The sequence below is a fragment of the Corvus moneduloides genome, chromosome 26, assembly GCF_009650955.1.
Source record: "Corvus moneduloides isolate bCorMon1 chromosome 26, bCorMon1.pri, whole genome shotgun sequence".
In the NCBI taxonomy this organism is placed as follows: Eukaryota; Metazoa; Chordata; class Aves; order Passeriformes; family Corvidae; genus Corvus; species Corvus moneduloides.
The window spans coordinates 3,022,894-3,044,023 of NC_045501.1; the positions used below are offsets into that span (position 1 = coordinate 3,022,894).

The following is a 21,130-nucleotide window of genomic DNA, read 5'->3' on the forward strand; positions in this document are numbered from 1 at the left end:
TGAAATAACCCTTAATGAGCAGGAGGGGAAATGACCAGTCCCTCCCGATGGTACAACTGTGCCTCAAAGGCACAAAGAGCCTGGTGCCCCCAGAGTGTGGCAGCCCCCGAGCTGGTTAAATATTCATGGCTGCCCCTTCCCCAGGACCCCCGAGAATAGCAGCAACTCCTCAGCCCCCAGAGCAGTCAGATTGCCTGAGCAATCTCTTTAATGAGGATTAAAAATAATAGTCTAAAGAATCAATCCCAGAGTGCGGTCCTTTATTTATTTTTAAGAGATAATCCTCTTTTATTTTGCATTTGGTTTTTAAAACATTAAAAGCAGCCCTCGGTGGAGCTTATTCTTAAACCACCGGGACATGCACTGGAGCCCGGCTGGGGCTGCTCTGTGGCACGTGCCACCACCAACCACCTGAGCCCTGCCCACAGTGTCCCTGCCAGGGGACAAAATGCCACAGGGCCCCAGTGCTCAGCGCAGTGATGAGCCAAGGCTCTTCTGCTCCTCCTGCTCCCACAGAGGTTTCCATTGTGCCCTCTGCCTCAGCCATGGGCTGTGATGCCCAAGGTGTCCCTTGGGAAAGGCACAGGCACCCACTCCCCTGTGGCTGCAGGTGCTGCCAAGGCACTGAGTGAAGGGGGTCCAGCAGCTGCAGGGCCCCACTGCCCCATGACATTCCCAAGCTCCTGCTCCATCCCCACGGCAGCACTGAGTGGTGCCCACCAGTGCCTGCTGCTGCCACGGATCACAGTCAAGCTGTCTCCATCTGCTCTGTTCAGCCATTCCCTTGGGGCTGGGCACCTTGCCCCCACGCCCTCCTGCCCCAGGGACATGGCCCCTCCTCAGAGGGTGCATGCCAAGCAAACCCCAAGGTGGAAGGGCTGCGGGGACCCCCGGGCTGCCCTACGAGACAACTGATCCCTGGATGAGCCGCAGCAGCTGCTCTTCATGCAGGACCCTGGGCATGGGCAGGGGGGAGCCCAGTGCTTCCCGCAGCCGGGTGAAGGTCCCAGGCCTCACCAGGTGCAGGCGCAGGGGCCCAATGCTGCCCTTGAAGCGGAAGGATTTGTAGACAGGGAAATCCTCCTGGAGACATTGGTCCAGCTGCAAAGAGAGGGCAGCTGCCTGTGCTGGTCCCAGATTGCCATACCAGTACCCTTCAGCCACCCCACGCAGACCCAGAGCAGAGCCCACGTCCTGCTCACCTTGTAGCGTTGCCCCTCTGACAGGTCCCGCAGGCCCTGCAGCTCCATGAACACCTCGTAGTGGGGGGCGCAGGGCCCCGAGGAGTCACCTGCAGCAGCACCATGACTATGTTAGAGCTGCCCGCAGCCCCCCTAGCCCTGCTGGGCACAGGAGGGCTGGCAGAGCTCCAGGCAGCACCAGCTACACTTTTGGAGGGACTTGGACAGCTCAGGGGAACTCACCCAGCAGGCTGCTCTCCACACAGACGTAGTCAATCAGGCGAGCACCTGGCCACATCCTCAGGGCGCGGCACAGGCTCTGGCAGAACTGCTCCTCAGGGATGCTCTCGCCTCGCACACTCAGCGTGTGGCTCTCCCTGCGGTGCAGGGACACAGCATGGGTCACTGGCACCCTCCTGTTAAGACCCTGCCAGGTGAGGGACGGGTTGGGGTGTCCTCACCTGCGCACAGGTTCCACCATGGGACACTGCTTGTGGAAGCCGGCCACCCTCAGCACCTCCCCGGTACGGCACCTGCATGCGCAGCGAGAGTGTGAGGGGAGATGGGTGCATGGGGCTGGGGCAGGCAGCCCCCCAGGACTACACAGCAGGGATGAGGCACCTGTACTCTCCTGGCTGGGCTGTCACAACCAGCCCATACTCGCGTCCCTCCCAGAGCTCATCCAGCAGCACCGTCCGTGGCTCCTTGTTGGCCGGGCAGGGCAGGAACTCGCAGAAAGCCCAGTCAGGGCACAGCAGGAATCGGGTCACTGGCTCCGCTGGCCACAGGTTTACACCAAGCAGGGCTGGGCAGAGGCAGCATGTGCCAACGTGAGCTCCCCAGACGCCCCATCCTTGCCCACACAAGCCTCACCCCTCTCCAAGGGGAAGCATTTTGCTGGTGCCAGGACAGAGCTGTTTTCAGGTTGCAGGAAGGGAACGCAGCACAGAGATGCACCTGCACTTGCTGGGGCAGGGAGATCTGTGCTGCCACATGGCAGCAGCTCCCTGAGGGCACCCAGGGCAGGCCAAGAGGACACCCCAGCATGGGGGACACTCACCTCCTCCCACCTGGTAGAAGGGGCAGTAGAAGGGCAGCCCCTGGCAGTCGGCCTGGCGGAGGGAGTCGCAGTAGAGCCGCTCCGTGCCATGGGCCGTCCTCAGCACCACCACCTCCAGCTGTGGCCACAGACGCATGGCGATGCCCTCGAAGCCGCGGGCACACTCAGCACGGAGCTCAGCTGCCCGGGCAGCATCAGGGGTCAGCAATGCTTGCAGCTGGTCCCGTACCCCCTCGGGCAGCCCGGGCTGGGGGCTCAGCCTGCCCAGCGCCAGCTCCTGGGCCAGCTGGGGCCATTCGGTGCGCAGGGCCACCAGCGCGTCGTGCAGCTCGGCTGCCAGCCCGGCCTCCAGCACGTGCAGCGCACGCTGCCGCAGGGCAAAGAGCAGCTGCACCCGCAGCGCCGCGGCCCGCGAGGGCAGGGCGCCCGCTGGGGCCGGCGTGCAGTACAGGGTGGGCAGCGGCCACCCCGCCGGGGCGCGGGGACAGCCAGGGGTCCAGTGCAGCAGGGCCGTGCCCCGGCGGGCCAGTGCCCGCGGAAAGGCGGCGCCGAGGGCATCCAGGTAGAGCAGGGACCCCTGCGTGGGAGAAGAGGGTCAGGAGGGCAGACCCTGCGGGAATCCGCGCCCACCCCGCTCTCCGCTCCCCGCACCTGCAGCCGGGGGTCGGTGTCCCAGCAGCCGGGGAGCAGAGCCCAGAGGCGCAGCGGGGGGACGGGATCCGGCGGCGCTCCGTGCCGACAGGGCGGCCCCAGGGGATGCCGCTCCTGGAACTCCTCCGAGCCTGCCGGGAGAGGCACAAGGTGAGAGGGGCAACCATGGGACCGACCCCCTGCCCGCCCCCCGCCCCGCAGCCCCGCGCTCACCGCCGGCCGTCCCGGTGCCGGTGCCCAGCAGCCGCCGCAGCCGCCGCTCCTGGCTCAGCCGCACGTCGCTGCCCAGCGCCTCCAGCCGCCGCCGGTACCGGCCCCCGGCGCGGCGCAGCGCGGAACGGACGAGGCGGTGCCGCAGCGCGGGGACGGCCACGGCCACGGCCACGGCCACGGCCACGGCCACGGCCACCACCGCCGCGACCGCCACCGCCGCGACCGCCACCGCCGGCAGCATCGCGGAATGTGGACGCCGCCCCAGAACAGGGACCCGGCCCCGGACACCCCTCGCCCACCCGGCTATTCCGCCTCCGGCAGAAATGACGGAGAATTATCGCGCCCGGCGCCGCCCCCCTCCCCGCTTTACTTTTATTTTCATTTTCGCCTTTACACAGCACCCCCGGAGCCCCCCGCTCGGTAGGGAATTCAACTGCAATTGAACCCCGAGTACCAGCGCTCCCTATCCCGCCATCAAGAGCAAGCTCCTTCTTAGGAAAAAGAGGGCAATTGATCCGGTTTACTTTGCTTTCCGGCAGGAAATATGGCCCCGGCCTCAGCCCCAGCCCAGCCCCTGCTCCCTCCCGCCCGGACAAAGCCCCCCAGATCCGCCCAGCTTGTGCCAGCGGAGGCCCGACGACCCTGCCCTCCAGGACAGGAACCCGAACACTGGGCCCAGCCCCAGCATTCATCTGATGCACCCGAGATGAGGAGCTCCCCGGAGGACCCCGCCTCTGTCCCAAGACACACGTGACACCCAGAACTTTTGTGTTACAAAAATATTCCGTGCTTTATTTACTCTGTGATAGAAAAATAACATGGCCAGGACCCCAGAGTTTCCCGCCCAGGCGAGGAGAGAGGCGAGGGGCAGAGGGCTCCGCTTCCCCAAACCCCTGCCCACCCGACTGCCCTCGCTGGGTGCCCTCGCACCCTGCCACCCTCATGCTGCACCGGCTCCAGAGGGGACACCGAGGCCGGGAGCCGGAGGGGCTCCTGCATCCTTGGGGGCAGAGGAGAAGATGAGGTCCAGGGACCCTGCCACTGTGGAGCAGAGCACCAGCACGGGCTGGGGGAGCCCTGGCCGAACCCCCCCTCTGCCCTCTGCCCTCACGCACCCCGGGGAACAGAGCTGCGGGAGAGAACAAGAAGGCGACATGTACATTCTTAGTGACGACTGCGAAAGCGAACCTGAGGCCGGGCTGGCGGCCCCCGCCCTGGCAGCCCCACGGGGGAATGCGGGGCTGCAGGGCCAGTGCTGGCAGAAGCGGAAAGCCGAAGCTGGGCCTCTTAAAAGGAACATACAGGAAAACCATGCGACAAATCCGCTGCCATTTATACAAGGGCATAAACACCAAAGAGCTGGACGCCAGCCTGTGTTTCGGGGCAGCACAGAGCAAATCCTGGGGGCAGGGCCCACCCGCTGTCCCCTGGCACAGAGACACGAACACAGCACAGTCCCCGCAGCGCTGGGGCCAGGGGCAAGGGACCAGGCGCCTGCCTGTCACGACTGGGCGTGGGGGATCCACTGACTGTCCACGGGGCGCCGCAGCAGCTCCTCCACGTGCCTCGCCACATCAATCGTGTCATCCAGGTCAAAATCACCCTCGGGGTCCAGCACAGGGTCGGGGCTGTGGGAGGCAGGCGGTGAGGGGGGGACCAGCTGCAGCAGGACAGGGACGGGGGTGTGATACCTACTTCTGGGTGTACATGTTGTAATGAGGCTGGGAGCAGACGGCAGGTGAGGGTGCCTGGTCCATGTAGGTGGCCCCTCCAGGGGCAGAATCACCTGATGCATTGACAAACCTGTGGGGATGGGTCTCATGAGCACTGTCACGGGACAGGATGGGTGCCCCGGGGGTGAAGTCGCCAAGGTGTCTCCCAAGGCTCAGCACCAATGTGGCCATCAGTGGCACCAGACCTGAGCTCCTCAGTGCCCTGGGCTGCCGCCCAACCCAGCCAATTCAACACTGGGAACCCATGGGAACCACTGCCCAGGATCTGCCTTTGGGGTCACACTTACTCTGGCACCACTTGCTTGATCTGTGGCTTCACGTATCCATCCACAGCTTTAGCTAGAGAGAAGGAGGCAGCACTGAGGCCCCAAGCTCCAGCACATGCCACGACCCCGGGCAGCGCTGGGGGCTCACGTGTGGCCAGATGCAGAACCCCTGTGGGGCCGGTGTGGCCCCGGGGTGGGGGGATACTGAGAACACCAGCTCCATCCTGGCTGGATGCACAAAGGAGGGGACACAGGTGGGGTGAAGGGACAGCGCTACCTGGCGTGGACTCACAGAGAACCGGCGTGTAGTACTTGGAGAACACCTCATCCTTGGGCCGGTCGGGGAACACGTAGATGAGGTAACTGAGATCCCCGAGGCGGTCAGCCAAGGAGCGGATGGAGAAGTCCCTGGTGGTGAAAGGCATCAGGTTCCAGAACATCCTCTCAGCTGCAAGACGAGAGCAAGGACCACAGTGACTCCCAGAGTTTGCAGCAGCTCCTGGCCCTGCTCTGGACATGGGCTGCGAGGTCACATTAAGCAGCAAACAGCACGTCCCACACTGCATCCCTCCCCCAGCAACAGTTGAGGATAAAGCACAGATTGCCAGAAAATGGGATAAGGTAGGAGACACAGTGAAGCCAAGGTAGGTCTGGCCTCATCCTGACATGTCAGGGGCCGGTTCCCCAACCATGGGGCTCTGTGGGGCACCATGGTGCTTCTCAGCCACACAACCCTCCGAAGGATGCTTTCACGAACAAGGAGACTCCTGCATGGGGTCAGGCCACCCCTGAAAACCCCTGCACTGGGGAGCACCACCGAGTCACTGGATTTTGTACAGTCCACATCAGTCCCCAGGGCTGGGTCAGAGGGTTCAGCCTGCTCCCTCCTCCCCGCTGCTGCCAGTGTTCAGACCTGACACAGCCACAGTGAGCGAGGGCAGCGCTGCTCCCCAAGGGACAGCCAAGGCATTCTGGGGGCTCTTGCGCTCGCGTCTTTCCTGAGGATGGCTCCAGCGTGCCTGCCGTGGCAGCGCCAAAACCCCATGGGCATGAGATGGCCGAGCCCCAGGCTGGGGACAGGGATACTCGGTCCAGGGATGCCAGCGCCTGGCGCACACTCACAGGAGTCGAACTTCCAGGCAATGGTGATGCCACCGATCTCCGAGTCGCTGAAGCGCAGAAGGAAGGTCCCGTCAGGCTTGTTGATGAGCAGGTCGTGCGCCTGCTGCTTGTTGACGAAGCCCAGGATGGCCCTAGGCAGAGTAGGGCGTCAGGGCTTGGGGCTCAGGCCAGGCAGCACAGGGCAGGGCGGCTCTTACCCGTCATTCCAGTGTGGCTTCAAATGCTTCTTCAGCACCTCCATGACCCCATCAAACCACTGCCAGAAGGTGTAATTCCTCCCAGGCAGGTTTTCCTGTTGAAATCCCCAGAAAGTGAGCACTCCTATCGCCAGCCTCTGTTACACAGCACAGATATTGGGCACAGCAGCGGAGACTCGGGGACCCCCAGGTGGATATGTCCCATCCAGTCCCCCAGCACTGGGGTGCTCCGGACAGAGCCCAGGCCGCTTACCCGGTTGAACTGGGACCAGGACACTGTGGTGCTGCTATAGTCCTCCAGGTGGGAGCTGGTGCTGTTGAAGAGCTTTTGTGCCAGGAACACCAGGTTCTCCTTGGTCAGCCCACGGCTGCTCTGCACCTCTGCCTTGAACTTCATGTTGAGCGCCTCGCAGAGCTGTGGCCATTGCACCTTGTCGGGCACAGCGAAGGGCACACGGCCCTGGGGGCAGAGAGCATGGTCAGCACCAGCTCTCCCTGATGCCTCCAGGCATGTCCCACTGGGAGGCTGAGCCCTACTCCCACACCCTCTCAGGGCAAATGGGGCCTGTCCTGCCTCACATGCCACTGGCACTCACAGGCTCGGCAAAGGCATTGTCCCAAAGCACAGTGGCCGTGGCGTTGTTGTCCTGGCTCCCATGCACAATCACCACCACAGGCAGGGACAGTGTCTGCCGAGAGGAAGGAGACCGGAATGGGCTGTGGGGCACCAAGGGAGCATCACCCATGGGCACCCACGTAGCCCCAGCCCAGCCCCATTCCTGTGGGCAGAGTGCCCATGGCTCGCCTAGGGCCTGCAGAAGGGACATCGTGGTTTTACCTTCACCTGGAAGACCAGCTCATTCCCACCAACACTGAACTGCGACTCAAAGAGGATGGTGAATTTCTCCTCTGTCACTGACTCAGCCCCACGGCGATCCGAGCGCTTGATCCGCTTCAGGGACTGCAGGGACGCAAGGGGTGAGCACGGAGGAATAGATGGGGACACCGGGGTGAACGCAGAGGGACACAAGGGGACAGGAGTGGGAACCAGGGGCACTCACCATGTTGCGGAAGTGGGCGCTGAGCGTCCCGGTGGCCTGGTGATACTCCATCACGCAGCAGTTGTTGAGGATCTCCCCGCTGCTCTCACTGCCATGAGAATGCACCGAGTCAGGGGACCACCGGGACTGGGAGCCGTGTGAAGTGCAGCCCCCCTCACCCCCCACGCCCTGCTCCCCACTGCCTCGGCAGCCCCCACCACACACCCCCAGCCCCTGGCATTACTTGCGGGTGCTCTCATTTTTCAGCAGGGCCTTGGCTTGCTGCTCGCTGATGATGGTGGCCTTCACTTGGGGGGGATTCATGTGCACATTCAGCTTCCCCCCCACCAGGAGCCGCACGGTAGCTGCAAACTTGGTCTGTGTCTTCAGCACCTGGGGGGGCTGCTTCTCGATGATGAAGGTGCTGGAGGGACAGGGGGATCAGGGGGGGTGGGAGGGGCAGGGCCAACCCAGCCCCCCACCCAGCTGGGCCCAACTTGTACCTGGTGACCAGGGCAGAGATGATGTCGGTGATGGTGCCGTTCAGCTCTGACAGCATCTCCTCCACTGGGCCTGGGATCGGCAGCTGCTGGCACAGGTGCTCGGCACGGCGGATCTGCTGCCGGTTCTGCCAGATGATCTCTGCCAGCTTCTCACACCTGGGGGGAACAGGGCTCAGCACATACTGTGGCTCAGCACCCCATCCCATCCCACCCCACTGGGCACTCACCAGGTCTGCAGCACATCCAAAGTGCCCTCGGGTGGGCCCCCGTTCCCCGCCAGCTGCTGCCGACGCTTCCACTGGATCAGCTCATCATCCAGGATGGTTGTTTGCTGCTTGCGCAGCAGCTGCAGCGTCTTCTGGTGCTTCTCAGCCAGGTCCTGCGAGGTGGGGCAACATCAGGGGTGCAGGGACAGTGTCACAGGGCATCATGGGGACAGCATCGTGGGGAGCAGAGGACAGCATCATGGGGAACCAGGCGGCACCACTCACCACGCGGTACTGCTGTAGTGTCTGGGCCTCACGGTGCAGCCAGGCCTCCAGCGATGCCTTCTTCTGCTGCAGCGTCGTCTCTCGCGACATGCGCTCCTGGGGGCCCAGCTGGGAGAGCTGGGAGAACTGGGCTGGGGGACATGGCATGGTGTTAGGGCTGGTCCTGTCAGCACCCCAGGCCCACGCCCCTCGGCCCCCCCCCCACCTTGGAGGCGCATGTTCTCCTGGTACTGGATGATGAAGTATTCCTGTGTCTGCTGCAGCTTTTTGAGCTCATTCTCTGAGTCCTGTGTGATGAGCCGCAGCTCCTCGAAGGTCTGGTTGATCTGCAGGTGCTTCTGGGACATGGCGTCCACCAGGGACCCGGTTGGGGAAGGGCTCTGCACGGGGCACAGGGTGCACTCAGCACAGTGAGGGCACCCTCCCCATTCCCTGCCTCAGGGCTGCTCCCATCATCACAGAGGAGAGCCCCGAGTGTCCCCCCAGCCCTGTGGAACCCCTTCCCTCACCCCTTCCAGCCCCCACTCACATTGTTCGCCTCCCGCACCAGCCGCTGCTCGTGGTAGAGGATGTGCCGGATGCAGCGCACCAGCTCCATGGGGCATCGGTCATACGTGTTCTGTGGGGAGAGCACTGCCTGAGCCAGGCTCAGGGCAGGGACCCCCCTGGCCTCGCATCCCTGCCCACAGCCCCCCACTTGCCTGCAGCTGCGTGGCGTAGTGCCCCAGCTTGATCTTCAGCAGGAAGCCGTCCTCACCCACTTGGTGGTCTGCTTTCTTCTGCAGCTCCTGGATCAGCCCCTCCAGAAGCTGTGTCGCCTTCACATTCTCCTGGGGGTTGTCAAGGTCGATGGAGTCCCTGCGTGCGGAGCGGAGCGGTGTCAGGGCAGCCTGGCAGGGGAGAGCACCCACCGGTACCCCTGGGGCAGCCCCTGCCAAGCCCAGCACCCCCCCAGGAACAGGACACCCTGACCTACCATGCCTGGCTCTCGATCCACTGCGACAGGTAGTGCCGCACCTCAATAGGGAAGTGCTGCCCATAGAGTGCCTGCATCTGCCGCAGGGCTTCACCCTGGAGCTGCTGGGCCTGGATCCACACGGCCATGGCTCAGCACCTGTGGGAGACAGGCGGTCAGGGCACCTGTGGGAGACAGGCAGGCACTGTGCTGCAAGGGGTCTGGCCCCAGCCGTCCCCACACCCTCTGCAAGAGTGTCCGGAGTGTTTGGTGCTGCCAGTGCTGTCTCCAGCTGCTGAAAGAAAGGGCATGCGGGGGCAGGGGACCCTGGCTCTGAGTCACCCCCTCTTTTCTAGGAACAGCCCTGGGGGTGCCCGGGTCCAGGGACGTGCCGCTGCGCGGCCTCTCCACATGGTTCTCATTTCCCCTCACTGCACCACGGGATCGCAGCCATTGCTGGCCACGCAAATGAGGAAACAGGCCAGGGGGAGGAAGGGCTGGCCAGAAATCCAGGGTGACGCAGAGCAGAGGCCCCCCCTGCGCTCACCCCGCTCCTGCCCACACCCTGGCAGCGCCAACAGGCAGAAACAGCCCCAGCCCCAAGAGCCCACGTGGCACCACAGTCCCTGACGAGTCCCCAGTCCCAGGACCACTGTGTGCCCCATGTCCTGGTGGAGCCGCACGGACTTTCCCAAGCAGTTTTGGGGCAGCTCTGGCTCCAAGCAGGGATTCCACCCACCACACAGCCTTGGCTCCCCCAGGGGCAGGCAGGGATGAGATTGTGGGGATGGGACAGCACGTCTACTAAAATCCAGTGTGTCCCCTGGGCTTGAGGGGGCTGGAAAAAAACAACCTGCAGTTGAGAGTGTGGGGGTGATATGATGGTGAGTGACACAGGAGGGCCTGGGGGGCTCAAGGTCCCCCTGAGTGAGGAGGCAGCAGTAAAGAGCATTTAGATACATTCACACCCAAACCACCTGGGATTTGGCACCACACAGAGGGGCCAGGCAGGGGTGTGAGGCCTTGGATGTGTCCCAAGGCCAGGTGACCAGGCCAGGACCTGATCACTGCACTGGCTGGTGACAAGCAGAGGGACTGAGCCAGTGGGGGCTGTGCTTCCCCCCCTACCCAAAGCATTTTGTTTGGCCTCAGAAATACCCAGTGGCCCACAGGGCTCCAAAAGAGCTGGTGCTGTCATACGGTCAGGGGCACATGCTGGGGGACAATGGCAGGGGGTCCAAGTGGAGCAGCCACAGCCAGAGCCCCTGAGACAGGCACACCCACCCCTGAACAGGAAGAGGAACAATAACCCAGAGTTGGCTAAAAATGAATTTTTCCCCTATAAAAGGGAGGAACATTTCCACATTCACAGAAATCACCAAGTTGGAAATGCTGCTGGCAAGGAGGGGCCTGGGGAGGCAGAAGAACACCGGCAAGGAGGAAAGGGAAGGTGGGATGGCCGACAGCAGGACACGCTGCTGTTGGAAATTGCGGATGCTTGATAAGGGGCAGAGCCAAGAGTGGCCATGCCAGTGCCACTGCACCACAAAGCGACCCAGTGCTGTGGGGACATCTGCATGGACATAGAACAAACAGACACTGCCCTGCCTGTTGATAAAATGGTGATCTCTTCCCATCTCACAGTGACAAAACACTTCCTACTCCACTCCAGCATGTTGTTAAGCAACGAGTCTCTGGCTGCTCTGTGGTGAGCCAGCAGGCACCGCATTTGGCCGGTGCCAGCCTGGGAGCAGGAGCACCAGTGTCACATCCGCCTCTACAAGGGGCTGTGCAGTGGCTGACAGTGGCAGAGCTCACCTGTGTGTGTCCCAAAACATCATTTGCACCAGGCTTGGGCACAACCCCCACGGACATTGTCAATGCAGCAGGACATGCAATTTCTCCAGGCACCTCATTTTTGTCTCTGTGTCTCCCCTGTGTACAAACCAAACCTCCCCATGGGCTGCAGGGTACCCTGACCACCCCAGCACAAGTGACCAGTGCCACCTGCCATGGGCAAACTTTTGGCCCTGAGACTCAGCATGGCTGGGGCAGCAGCTCCGTTTCAGCACAAGCGGCAGCTCCATGGTCCCACCGTACAACTAGAGCTGCCACTGCCAGCCTTTCCAGGCAGCCCTGCCTCCTGCACCTGGCTGCTGCTGGCAGCCACTGCCCTGGCTTGGACCATGCCCAGCATCACTTTCCAGCACCACACTCCTCGGTGGCACCACCAGCTGCCCAAGGGATGGGAGCCCCGGATTCACCCCCATGTCCAGGGACATTCACCCACCCCAGTGTGACCTCCAGCCCACCAGCCCCAGCAGGGCCACTGCAGCCTCAAGCACTGCCACGGGTCAGCCATGCACGGCAGCCGCCAGCCCTGTGCGCACTCCAACAACTGCAAGAGGCTGATAATTGTAGTGGTTTAGGCTACTTTGCATTTACTCACTGGCAGCGAGCTGGAACCCACCCGTCACTGCAGCTCGGTTAACCAGCAGCACTCGACAAGCCACAGCAACATGCTAGCCGGAGACTTATGGCCTGTGAAGCAGCACAGGCGGCAGCTTCCCGGGGTAGGACCACTGCTGAGGAGACAGACCCCAGAGCTGTGGGGAGGGACCCCAGCGTCGCAGGGACGGAGCGGAGGGAGGGAGATGCCAGCAGTCATTGCTTCTGCCTCTTACAGCCTCACTGCCCACTGCTGATGGGGAAGCACTGCCAAGCCCAATGCAAACCAGGAGAAACCCACTCGAAAGGAGCACTCAGAAGGCCAGAGGCAGCAGCACAGGAGAGGGTGGGCACGAGGGTGGGGAGAGGTGGCAGCTCCACTGGGGCTGAGGGCAACCAGGGGACTGATTCGACCACACTGGGGAAGGGTCGCAGCCACAGTGGCAGCAGGCACCAGCAACAAGTCCCGAGCTGCAGGAGAGCCAGAGCACATCCGTGGGCAGACAAAAGGAGGGAAATGCCTCACAGGGTGAGGCCGGCAGTAGCACCTTCCCACGTGCCATGGGCAAAATCCAAACACAGGCAGCAGCTACCCCGGGGCCGCAGCACGCTCTGCACGGGATGCTCACTGCAATCAGCAGAGGGACGCTCCCATTCACACAGCCAGCCCGAGGACCTCCTGACGAGAAGGACACCCCTGCCCTGGTGCTGGCACAGCCCCCGACAGCAGCCTCTTGCCCAGACCCATGCTCTGAAGGGCCAGGCAGGGGCCAAGGGCCAGGCAAAAGCCTGGGGGGACAACAGCAAAGGGCTCTGGCTGTAACCCCCCCGCCCCACTTCCGCGCCGGACCCACGCAGTCCCTCCGCCGCGGCGGCCCCCGCACTGCCCTTGGCCCGGTGCTCGCAGCCCGGGGCTCTCCGCAGCGGTGTCTTCCCGGGGCAGGGGCGCGGCGCTGGGCTCCGGCGGCAGCGGCCCTGCGCCCGCCGCAGTAAACACGGACACGTGGTTTCTCGGCACCTCCGGGAGCCCGCGATCGCTTCCAGGTCAGAGCCGGCCTCGCTTGTGGCCGCAGGGCCGGACCCTGCACCCGGCGGTGGTGCTGCCGAGGGGCTCCGGTGCTGCCCCAGCCAGCGCTGCTCCTGCCACAGGCAGGCCCGGGGGAAAGGTGTCCTGCAGCCCTCCAAGGTGGGCGGCCCCAAGCAAGATCCCTCCGGGGCAAGGTCCGGCCCCCAGACGGGCCCCAGGCACGGTGGGAATGACAGCCGGGAGCGGCCGCTGGGCACAGCGAAAGGCTCCGGTTACCTCAGTACAGACACCCACCCCTCCGCCCACAGCGGCCCCGTGTCCGCCCCAGCTCACGCCAGGGTCCCCCCGGAGCCTGGCGGGGAGTGCCCCGTCCTGCGGCCGCACTCACCGGGCTCAGGCCCCGCTCTGCCCCCGCCGCTCTGGTGTCCGGCCCCAGGACAGCCCGGCTGCGGCTCTAGGCGGGCACAGCCGGGCTCCCGGGCGGCCGTTTCGCTGGCTGCGCACTACAGGAAGGAGCGGAGAGCAGCTATTTCCTTCCAAAATGTCAGCTGCCTGCGCGGGACAGCCTGCCCCCGACTGCTGGCAGCACCTCTGCCACGGCAGCTGCGGGGCGCGCCGGGCAGCGGGGCCGGGACACTCCCCCTCGGCCCCTCACACCTCCCCGGTGCCAGAGCAGACACAGCCTCTGTCCTCAGCAGGTCAGTGGCACTGAGCCCCCGTGGCTGGCTGAGAGCCAGGGATGGCACCCCAGGCACCCATACAGGAGTTTGGCACGGAGGGAGATGGGACCACTCACCTGCACCCCGCAGCTTCACTCACACCCCCAGCGCACGGCCCCGGAGCAGAGCCCGAACCGGGAACACCCGGGTGCTGGTGAGCAGCCCCCAGCCCTGCTCAGAGGTGCGGCCAGGGCTGGTGGCACCGGCAGACAGTGGAGCCGGCACAGAGGGCCCAGGGCTGCTCGCGTGTTTTACACTGGCCTGTGGTTTCCAGCTCTGGCTGGGAGGCGGCAGCGCCCACCCGCACAGGAGCGAGCTCCTTCTAGAAGCTCCGTGCTTTGATGGGGTTTGTTTGTCTCCCACAGAAAGTGGCAGCAACTGATGGCTTCGCCCTGGCAGCATCGGGGAGGAGGCAGCTGAACCACTCAGCCCACGCTGGAAACATCTGGGGCCAGGCACCATGACACTCATGAAAGAGGATGGCTGGCTCTGGTAATCCAACGTGCCCCCAAAGGGCAGCGCCGACAGGCCCCACAGCCAGTAGGCAGAGCCGGAACCAGTAGCACCAGGACTGTCCCGGTGTCCCAGCAACTCTGGGAGCCAAAAACAGAGCATTCACACCATTACAGAAACAAGGAAACTGCACGCATGACCTGATGCTGCCCAGAGGGGACACCAGCCCCACACAGGCAGAGATGCCCCAGCCAGGGACTGGTGCCGGCATCAGTTCTGGGGGCTGCCGACAGCTCATCTCATGCCATGGGAGGCTCTGTGCCTGCCAGCACTCGCCACCCTTGGGAAAGGTTTTTCTCCTCACTTCAGATTTCTTCTTCCAATCAGAGAGGCCCAGAAACCTGTGTCAAACCAAAACCACCAAAATACCCAGCAAAAACCCCAGCAAAATCCCTTGAATCCAACGGCTGGAACCTCGAGAAAACCTCAGTGCACCAAAAGCCACCCTGGGGCAGCCACAGCCAGATACGGGCGCTGCCCTGGCACCAGGGGGATTCCTCCAGACACTGAGCATGTAGCAGGACCAGCATTGTGCAGGGCACATGGTGCAGCCAGCTTGGCAGAGCCCAGCGCCCAACCAGCCCCATGGGCACAAGTCCAGTGTGGCTCAGCAGGACATCCGCCATGGGGAGCCCAGTCCCTGCCAGCACTGGTGCTGCCCCCACCATAAACCCCCAGACAGGATTAGAGAGGCTGGGCAGACCTTTAATTACTCCTGGCTCCCTGGGGCCAAGCAGCTGAATTAACTGGCTTTGGGACTGGCACAGCAGGGAGTTGCCAGCTCCCACATCTCAGGGTCCTGGGGCTTCCCCTCGCTTGGTGGGGGAATCCCAGGGCAGGCACAGAGCCACTGACCACTTGCAGCATCCCAGCCTGGGCAGACTCCGGCCCTTGCCTGGGCAGGGATGTGCAGCTGTCCTATGCCAGGGCACTCAAGGAAGGGATTTTCCCTCCGCGCTAATAATGACCAACTCCAAGTCCCTGGAATGCCACGCTGAGGGCACAGCCCTGGGGTCCCACAGGTTCTGTGCAAGCCCCCTACACCGAGGCCAAATCCAGCACAGCCCCTGGCTCGGTGCTAATCCCTGCTCAGATCTCCGCCAGCCCAGGAGGGACAGGCTGGGTGAAGGACCTCAGGATTAAGCTCATTTCAGCATCGAATTAGTCCCGATTGGGGTCTGGAGACACAATTTCATTTTCTCTGCCACGCTCCAGCGAGCACACACAATGGCACTAATCCAGCCTCAGCCAGAGTGGATTTGCTGGGCAGGACCCAGGTGGGCTGGGGAAGATGTGGGCAGCACAGGCACCAACTGCACTGCTCTGGCTGCATCCATCCCCTCTGATCGACACCATGATCCAGCTCTCCTTGGGGCTAGGGAGATGGTGCAGGAGCCCCCTCACCCCTGGAATGGCTGTCCTGCAGGGCCAGCCCAGCTGGCACAGCACAGGCTTTTGGATGTCTGGTGAGCAGGGAGAGCCAGAGGGATGCCAGAGCAGCTCCCACATCCCCCCACCGCACTCCCAGAGTTCATTCCCAGCAGCTGCAGCAGTTCCACACACAGAGATGGTCTCACACCAAGTCAGTGGAACAGGATGGAGAGGGAAAAAGCCTTGCCTTTGGAAGAGGGGATATACAGACACCCAGGGATGCTGGCAGGAGAGGGATAGAGTCAGACAGAGAATAAAACAACAAAAAAACCAATGGTTTGTGCAACAAAATTCTCAGTCAGACCCAGAGAAAGGTGAAGCACAGCGTGCATACACACACAAACATGCCCAGGTGGGATGAGCTTCGCAGCCCCTGAAGCAGCAGCAGAAGCCCTGCTCCTGAGCTGCACCGTAAGCCTCACCACAGCACCTCCACAAGCAGGGCCAGAGAAGCTGCACCCCTGGGCCCACAGCCCAACAGCACCAGGGTCGGGTGTTCACACCAGAGAGGACAAAGATCATTTGACAGCGGTTCCTGCTGGTGCGAGGACTCAGAACTGCCAGCAAGAGCGGCCTCTTCCTCTGCTAAAGGCTTTGCAGGGCCATTGAGTGATAGGGATGAGAGGCCAGACAGAATGAGCACCCAGCACGTGGTGGGCAGAGCTGGGTTGACACTGCTCTGCCTCTTTGAGGCAGTGGTTCTCCAGCACCAGCCTTTTTCCCAGTTCCCTGCCAGCAGAGCTGTGCTATAAACCAGCTCATAACACAAAGTTACACTGAAAATGGAGATTGCAAAACTCACCAGTGACTGTTTGAACTGGGAATGGGTTGTGACTGTGCTGTGGTCCAGCTACGCCGCTGTGGCTGTCCTAGCCCGGCAGCACATTATTCCTGGTACAGTGGGAAGCAGGAGCTGGCACTCAGGGAAGCACTGGGCATGAAATGCCTGTGAGGAGCCCGTGTTCCTGGCCCCTCTGGTGCAGCCAGATGGGTGGATTCTGCTTTATCAGCAAGTCAGCTCAGCCCTATCGGCCAGGAAGCCGTGTTCAGAGTGTGCCTCCCCCTCGACGTTTCCCAACGCGGCGGGAGCAGCGGCGCGCAGCAGCCTACCTTTTATCAGCCAGCAGATGTTGCTAGAACTGTTGCTGCATGTGAAATTCAGGCATGCCCAGCGCCACTTGGATCCCTGCACCAGCCACGCGGTGCCAGGGTAAACACCCCCGCCCCCTTCCTCCCAGGATCAAAACACTTGGGGGTTGCAAAATAGACACCCCATGAAAGGAAAGGCATGCCACAGAAACATTACAGCTGTCGAGGCTACTTCTCCCGGAGCATGCCGGAGCCCCAGAGCCAGCAGAGCCTCCCAGGCTGGAGCTGCCTGCATGGCCGCAGAGCTGAGTCCTGACCTGTCCTGGCAAGGTGGGGACCCTAACCCTAACCCTAACCCTGGCCATGCCCTGGCTTCCCTGCAGAGGCTGCTCCAAGGGCAGCACTCACAGAGTGTGTGGGACACTGAGAGTCACCGCAGCCGGGCAGGCAGAGGGACGCAGCCTCCAGCACAGGTACCCAGGGGATGCTGATGGCAGGGAGGTTCCACTCGCCCTGCCTGCCATCCCACTATGCTTGGGCTCCCCAGGCCTGTCACGAAGCCCATCGAGTGCAGCCTAGCTCACAGTCATTCCTTGCAAACTAGAAAGTCATTTCCCAGCTGATGAGGCCGCTGCGCTGTACTCGGCCCAACGCAGTCACCACTCGCCGCCCACAGCATAGAGGAGTGCAGGGAGCAGGGATTTTTTGCAAGCAGGGTATCTGAGTTTTGCTATCACTCGAGAGAGAGCTGGGAAACCCCACGGTGAACCCTTCACAGTCACTTTGGAGTCAGCACTTCCCCTGCAGCGAGAGGGGAAGGTCCCTCCAGAGGCTCTGTGTGCCCTGTGCTAAGCATCCCCAACTGCACCTCCCTGTGTGATGACAGTACCCCTAATCCTGCCCCAAAGCACTGGCCTTGGCACAAGGCAGGTGCAGCAGACCTGGTGAGGTGGCTCTAGTGGCAACTGTAGGGGCCCAGCACCCCCGAAGCAGGGCTCTGTCAAAGTGCCACAAAACACAGAGTGGGTGACAGCCACCTGTCACACCCTGCTCCCAGCCCAGCTCTCCTGTGCCCCCGTGCATAGGCTGTTGGCACTTCTCAGCCCACACCAGAGCTCCTCCTCCTCCTCATGCTGCACCCACAACACGGCACAGCCCGCTCCAGCCCCACGAATGAGCAGCTCCCCAGGAACTGTTCTAAAACCCAGGGAGACAGTCTCCATCCTCACATCCAGCACCTCGGAACCACATCAGGTCAGGCTGCGATCCTGATGGCTTCAGGAGCACAAGGGCCTGGGCCAGGAGTCAGGACCCAGAGGGGAGAGCTCCCACCGTGGATGGCTGGTTCCCGGTGCCCACGGCAGTGGTCAGGCTCTGCAGAGCACCTCATGGTGCCCGCACTAAGTGCCCCCACGCATGCCACTGCTGGGGTTCACACTGCTCTGGCACAGGCACGAGCACTGCAGGGCCGTAGGCAGCCAGCACAGTGAGACAGCCTGCAACCAGGAATGTCCTGCTCTAACCAAGCGACCCGCACCAAAGAGACATCGTGTGCCATGCCCCTGCTATGGGCAAACCACGCGTAGCTGCCCTGAGCCCAGCCCTGTCTCCCCTATGCAACGCGCCCCAGACACTGCGACCAAACTGCTGCTGGTCACCGCCTGTCCCCTGTGCCACGGGGTGCCCAGCACGGCGCACGGAGACTTGAACGAGCCGACAGCCCCGGCCCGGCACCACAGAGGTGCCATCGGCGGTGTCACCGCGCCAGCAGCTCGGGGCGCGCTCAGCAGTGCCGATGCGAGCGGAGCACTGGAGCCCTGGAGCCGCTCGGCAGGAGCTGCCCGGGGCCGGCCTGGCACGAGCCCGGGGCTGGTCGGGCACGGAGCCCTGACAGCTCCGTATCCCGCTGGACAGGTGGCCGCGGCTCCTGCGGGCTCCCAGTCACCGGCCGCGCCCGAGCTGGGTGAAAGGCCACTGGGTGCTGCGGTCCCCGCGGTGTCGCCGCTCCCGCCGGGGACCGATCCCACCCGCGCCGCGGCGCGGAGCCGCGTGTCCCACCGACAGCAACGGGGCTCCCACTCCCGCCACCCCTGTCCTGTGTGCTGCCTGCGGCGGGACCCCCCCGTCACTGCACGGGACGCCTCGCGCTGTCCCGGATCCTCCCCTCGGCCCGGGAGCGGGACTCGGAGTCGCCCTCCGCGGCCGCCGCTCCGGCGGGGCCCGCGTGCGAAAACCGGCCCCGCTCCGCCGAGCGAGGAGCGCCCCCGCCCCGGGATGCGCCGCGGCTCCAGGACGGGCCCGGGACGTACCCGCCGCCCCCTCGGAGCGGCCCCACTCGTCGCCTCCGCCCGCCCAGGGGCCCGCGGGCCCAGCCGGGCCCCCGCCGAGCCCGCGCCCGGCTCGGCTGCGCCCACCCGGGGTTACGAAACACCCACAGCGCGGAGCGGACCGGACCGCCCCGAGCCCCGGCCCCGCCGCACCCCGCCCGGCCCTGCCGCGGAAGGCGGACGGGGTCCCGGCCCGCCTGGCCCGGTCTGATCCGGTCCTGTCCGGTCCCGGAGGCGATGGCGGCTCCGCGCCCGCGCCCACCTGCGGCCGCGGCTGCGGCTCCGCTGTTCCCGCGGCTCCCGGCGGCTCCGGCGGCTCCCGGCGGCTCCCGGCGCTCCGCTCCGCCGCCGCTCTGCCCCCGCCGCGCCCCGGCCCGGCCCGCGCGGCCCCGCCCCCCCCACGGCTCCGCCCCCGCCCGCCCCCGCCAGCACCGGGAACGGCACCGGGTAACGGGAGCGGTACCAGGCTCTGCGTTACAGCACCAGGTAATGGCACTGAGTGACGGCACTGGGCATCGGGCAACAGTGCCGGGACCAGGCACTGGAAAATGGCATCAGGCAGTGGCACTGGGTGACGGTACCGGGCACCAGCACGGGTTAACGCCACCAGTACCAGCACCAGCACAAGGTAATGGCACAGGGTGTCATAAGTGAGTAGTGGCACTACCACCAGGCACGGGCAGAATCCAAAACAGCTTCAGGCTTCAACACCAGCAGCTTTGGCAGGACACAAACCGGCACCAGAATTTGGCAGTAAGTACCGGGGAAGCCCAAAGCAGCACCAAGCCTTGGTTCTGGGAGCAGGAGTGACCAAATCAGTACCAGGTGGCCACAGACATGGCTGCAAGGCTGCCTTGTGCTGACACTGGGCCCTCTGTGTGAAGCAACCGTGGCTGCACGGTGCTCCTTCCCACCGCAGGCCTGGGCTGACACTTTGCAGCCACATGCACGATCAAGATCCCCAGCGCTGCCGCAGCCTCAGGCACCTGCTGGGACAAGACACTGCATCCCCCTCTTCCAAGCTGCCACGTCCCCTGCAAGCTGCGAGGAGATCCAAGGCACTGCCAGCTCCTCTGCAGTTGCTCATACAGAGAAAGTTGACAGCGGCCAAAAGAAAACCATCCTGAGGAGTTCTTGCACAGCTGCCACTCCTGGCAGCACTGACGCCCCAGGGCAGCGGGGTACCCCGGGTGATGGGCACCCCGGGGTGTGGCTGCTGTGCGGTGATGGGCAGAGGCGGCGGCAGGAAGCAATACTGGGTGTGCTCGTTCTGCCCCAGCGCTCTCGCACCCACCGCATGGGATGTCCTGGGCTTTCACTTTCGTTACCAGTTCATCTTCTGTGGCCTGAAAAAACTCCGGAGGGAAATTCAGCCAACACAGGTCCCTGTCCTGCCCTGGGCTGGTAGAAGCACAGGTGACCCTTCCCCGGTGGGAATCCAGGAAGGACGGGCTTGTCTCTCCTTTGTGCCAGCGCTGGAACAGGATCGCTCTCCGACAGCTGATGCACCAGCAATTGCAAATCACTTGGCCACTGTGTCAGAGTACAACCCCACGTTCCCACCTCTCTACTGCTTTTATCTGTTGCTTTTGTGTTGAAGTCCTCCAGCTCCAGCTCAGGCTCCTCACTGCCTCATCCAGCTTCACACTTCCAAGAGGTAAATACCTGTGGGCTGGGCAGACACCAGCCCAGCACCTGCTCCATGCAAACATGGTGCTTTCCAACTTGCCAGCCTTGCTCTGTGTCTGGAGCAGCTCTGGTGAATGACTGAATGAGTGACTCCAGCCCAAACAGCCCCCAGCTCTCACCAAATGTTTTGCTGCCTGCGCTCACCCGCTCAGGAGAATCTCACGCGCAGAGGCTGACACATCGCTGCTGAGCTGCTGCCAGCAGAGCCCTGGCTGCGGTTCCCAGTGCTCCTGGGGCACTCCAGACCTCACAGGGAGGTGAGCTGGGACCCTGGCAAGCAGGGACAGGCATCCAACGTGAAGCCAGCAGCTCCCACACTGTCTGTATTCACTGAGACAAAAGAAAAGGAATGGAGAACGCAGCGCAGGGCCCTGGTGCCTGCCCACCCTGCTTGGCTGGGACACTCTTGCTCTGGTGAGTTGCATCATGCGAACACGCAGCTTTCACAATCCCTGGCCCACATAACCCATTGGTG

The 21,130-nt window shown here is 63.5% G+C and overlaps 2 protein-coding genes across 7 annotated transcripts; both read right to left on the minus strand.

Annotated features, from left to right (window-relative positions):
* Positions 1-237: 237 nt before the first annotated feature.
* Positions 238-4,049, minus strand: GHDC (GH3 domain containing). Its single transcript, XM_032134089.1, has 9 exons — positions 4,007-4,049; positions 3,106-3,408; positions 2,893-3,023; positions 2,242-2,818; positions 1,803-1,986; positions 1,643-1,714; positions 1,425-1,558; positions 1,203-1,291; positions 238-1,101 (listed from the first exon to the last, which is right to left on the minus strand). Exons 1-9 carry the CDS (start codon positions 4,047-4,049, stop codon positions 901-903), a joined length of 1,734 nt encoding a protein of 577 aa, XP_031989980.1. The 3' UTR covers positions 238-900.
* Positions 3,870-19,292, minus strand: LOC116435316 (signal transducer and activator of transcription 5B). Of its 6 annotated transcripts, none has more exons than XM_032091562.1 (19): positions 19,229-19,292; positions 9,434-9,571; positions 9,159-9,315; positions 8,987-9,076; positions 8,663-8,837; positions 8,458-8,588; positions 8,194-8,345; positions 7,967-8,122; positions 7,708-7,887; positions 7,485-7,572; positions 7,262-7,384; positions 7,020-7,112; positions 6,677-6,883; positions 6,424-6,518; positions 6,227-6,357; positions 5,382-5,552; positions 5,126-5,177; positions 4,801-4,908; positions 3,870-4,733 (listed from the first exon to the last, which is right to left on the minus strand). In XM_032091562.1, the coding sequence occupies exons 2-19, from the start codon at positions 9,559-9,561 to the stop codon at positions 4,607-4,609; spliced, it is 2,364 nt and encodes a 787-aa protein (XP_031947453.1). In that variant the 5' UTR covers positions 9,562-9,571; positions 19,229-19,292; the 3' UTR covers positions 3,870-4,606. The 6 variants fall into 6 exon arrangements, with proteins under 6 accessions (XP_031947453.1, XP_031947458.1, XP_031947452.1 ...); XM_032091567.1 differs by having other exon boundaries at positions 5,397-5,552; positions 9,434-9,577; positions 19,229-19,286; XM_032091561.1 differs by having other exon boundaries at positions 9,434-9,577; positions 19,229-19,286.
* Positions 19,293-21,130: the final 1,838 nt, after the last annotated feature.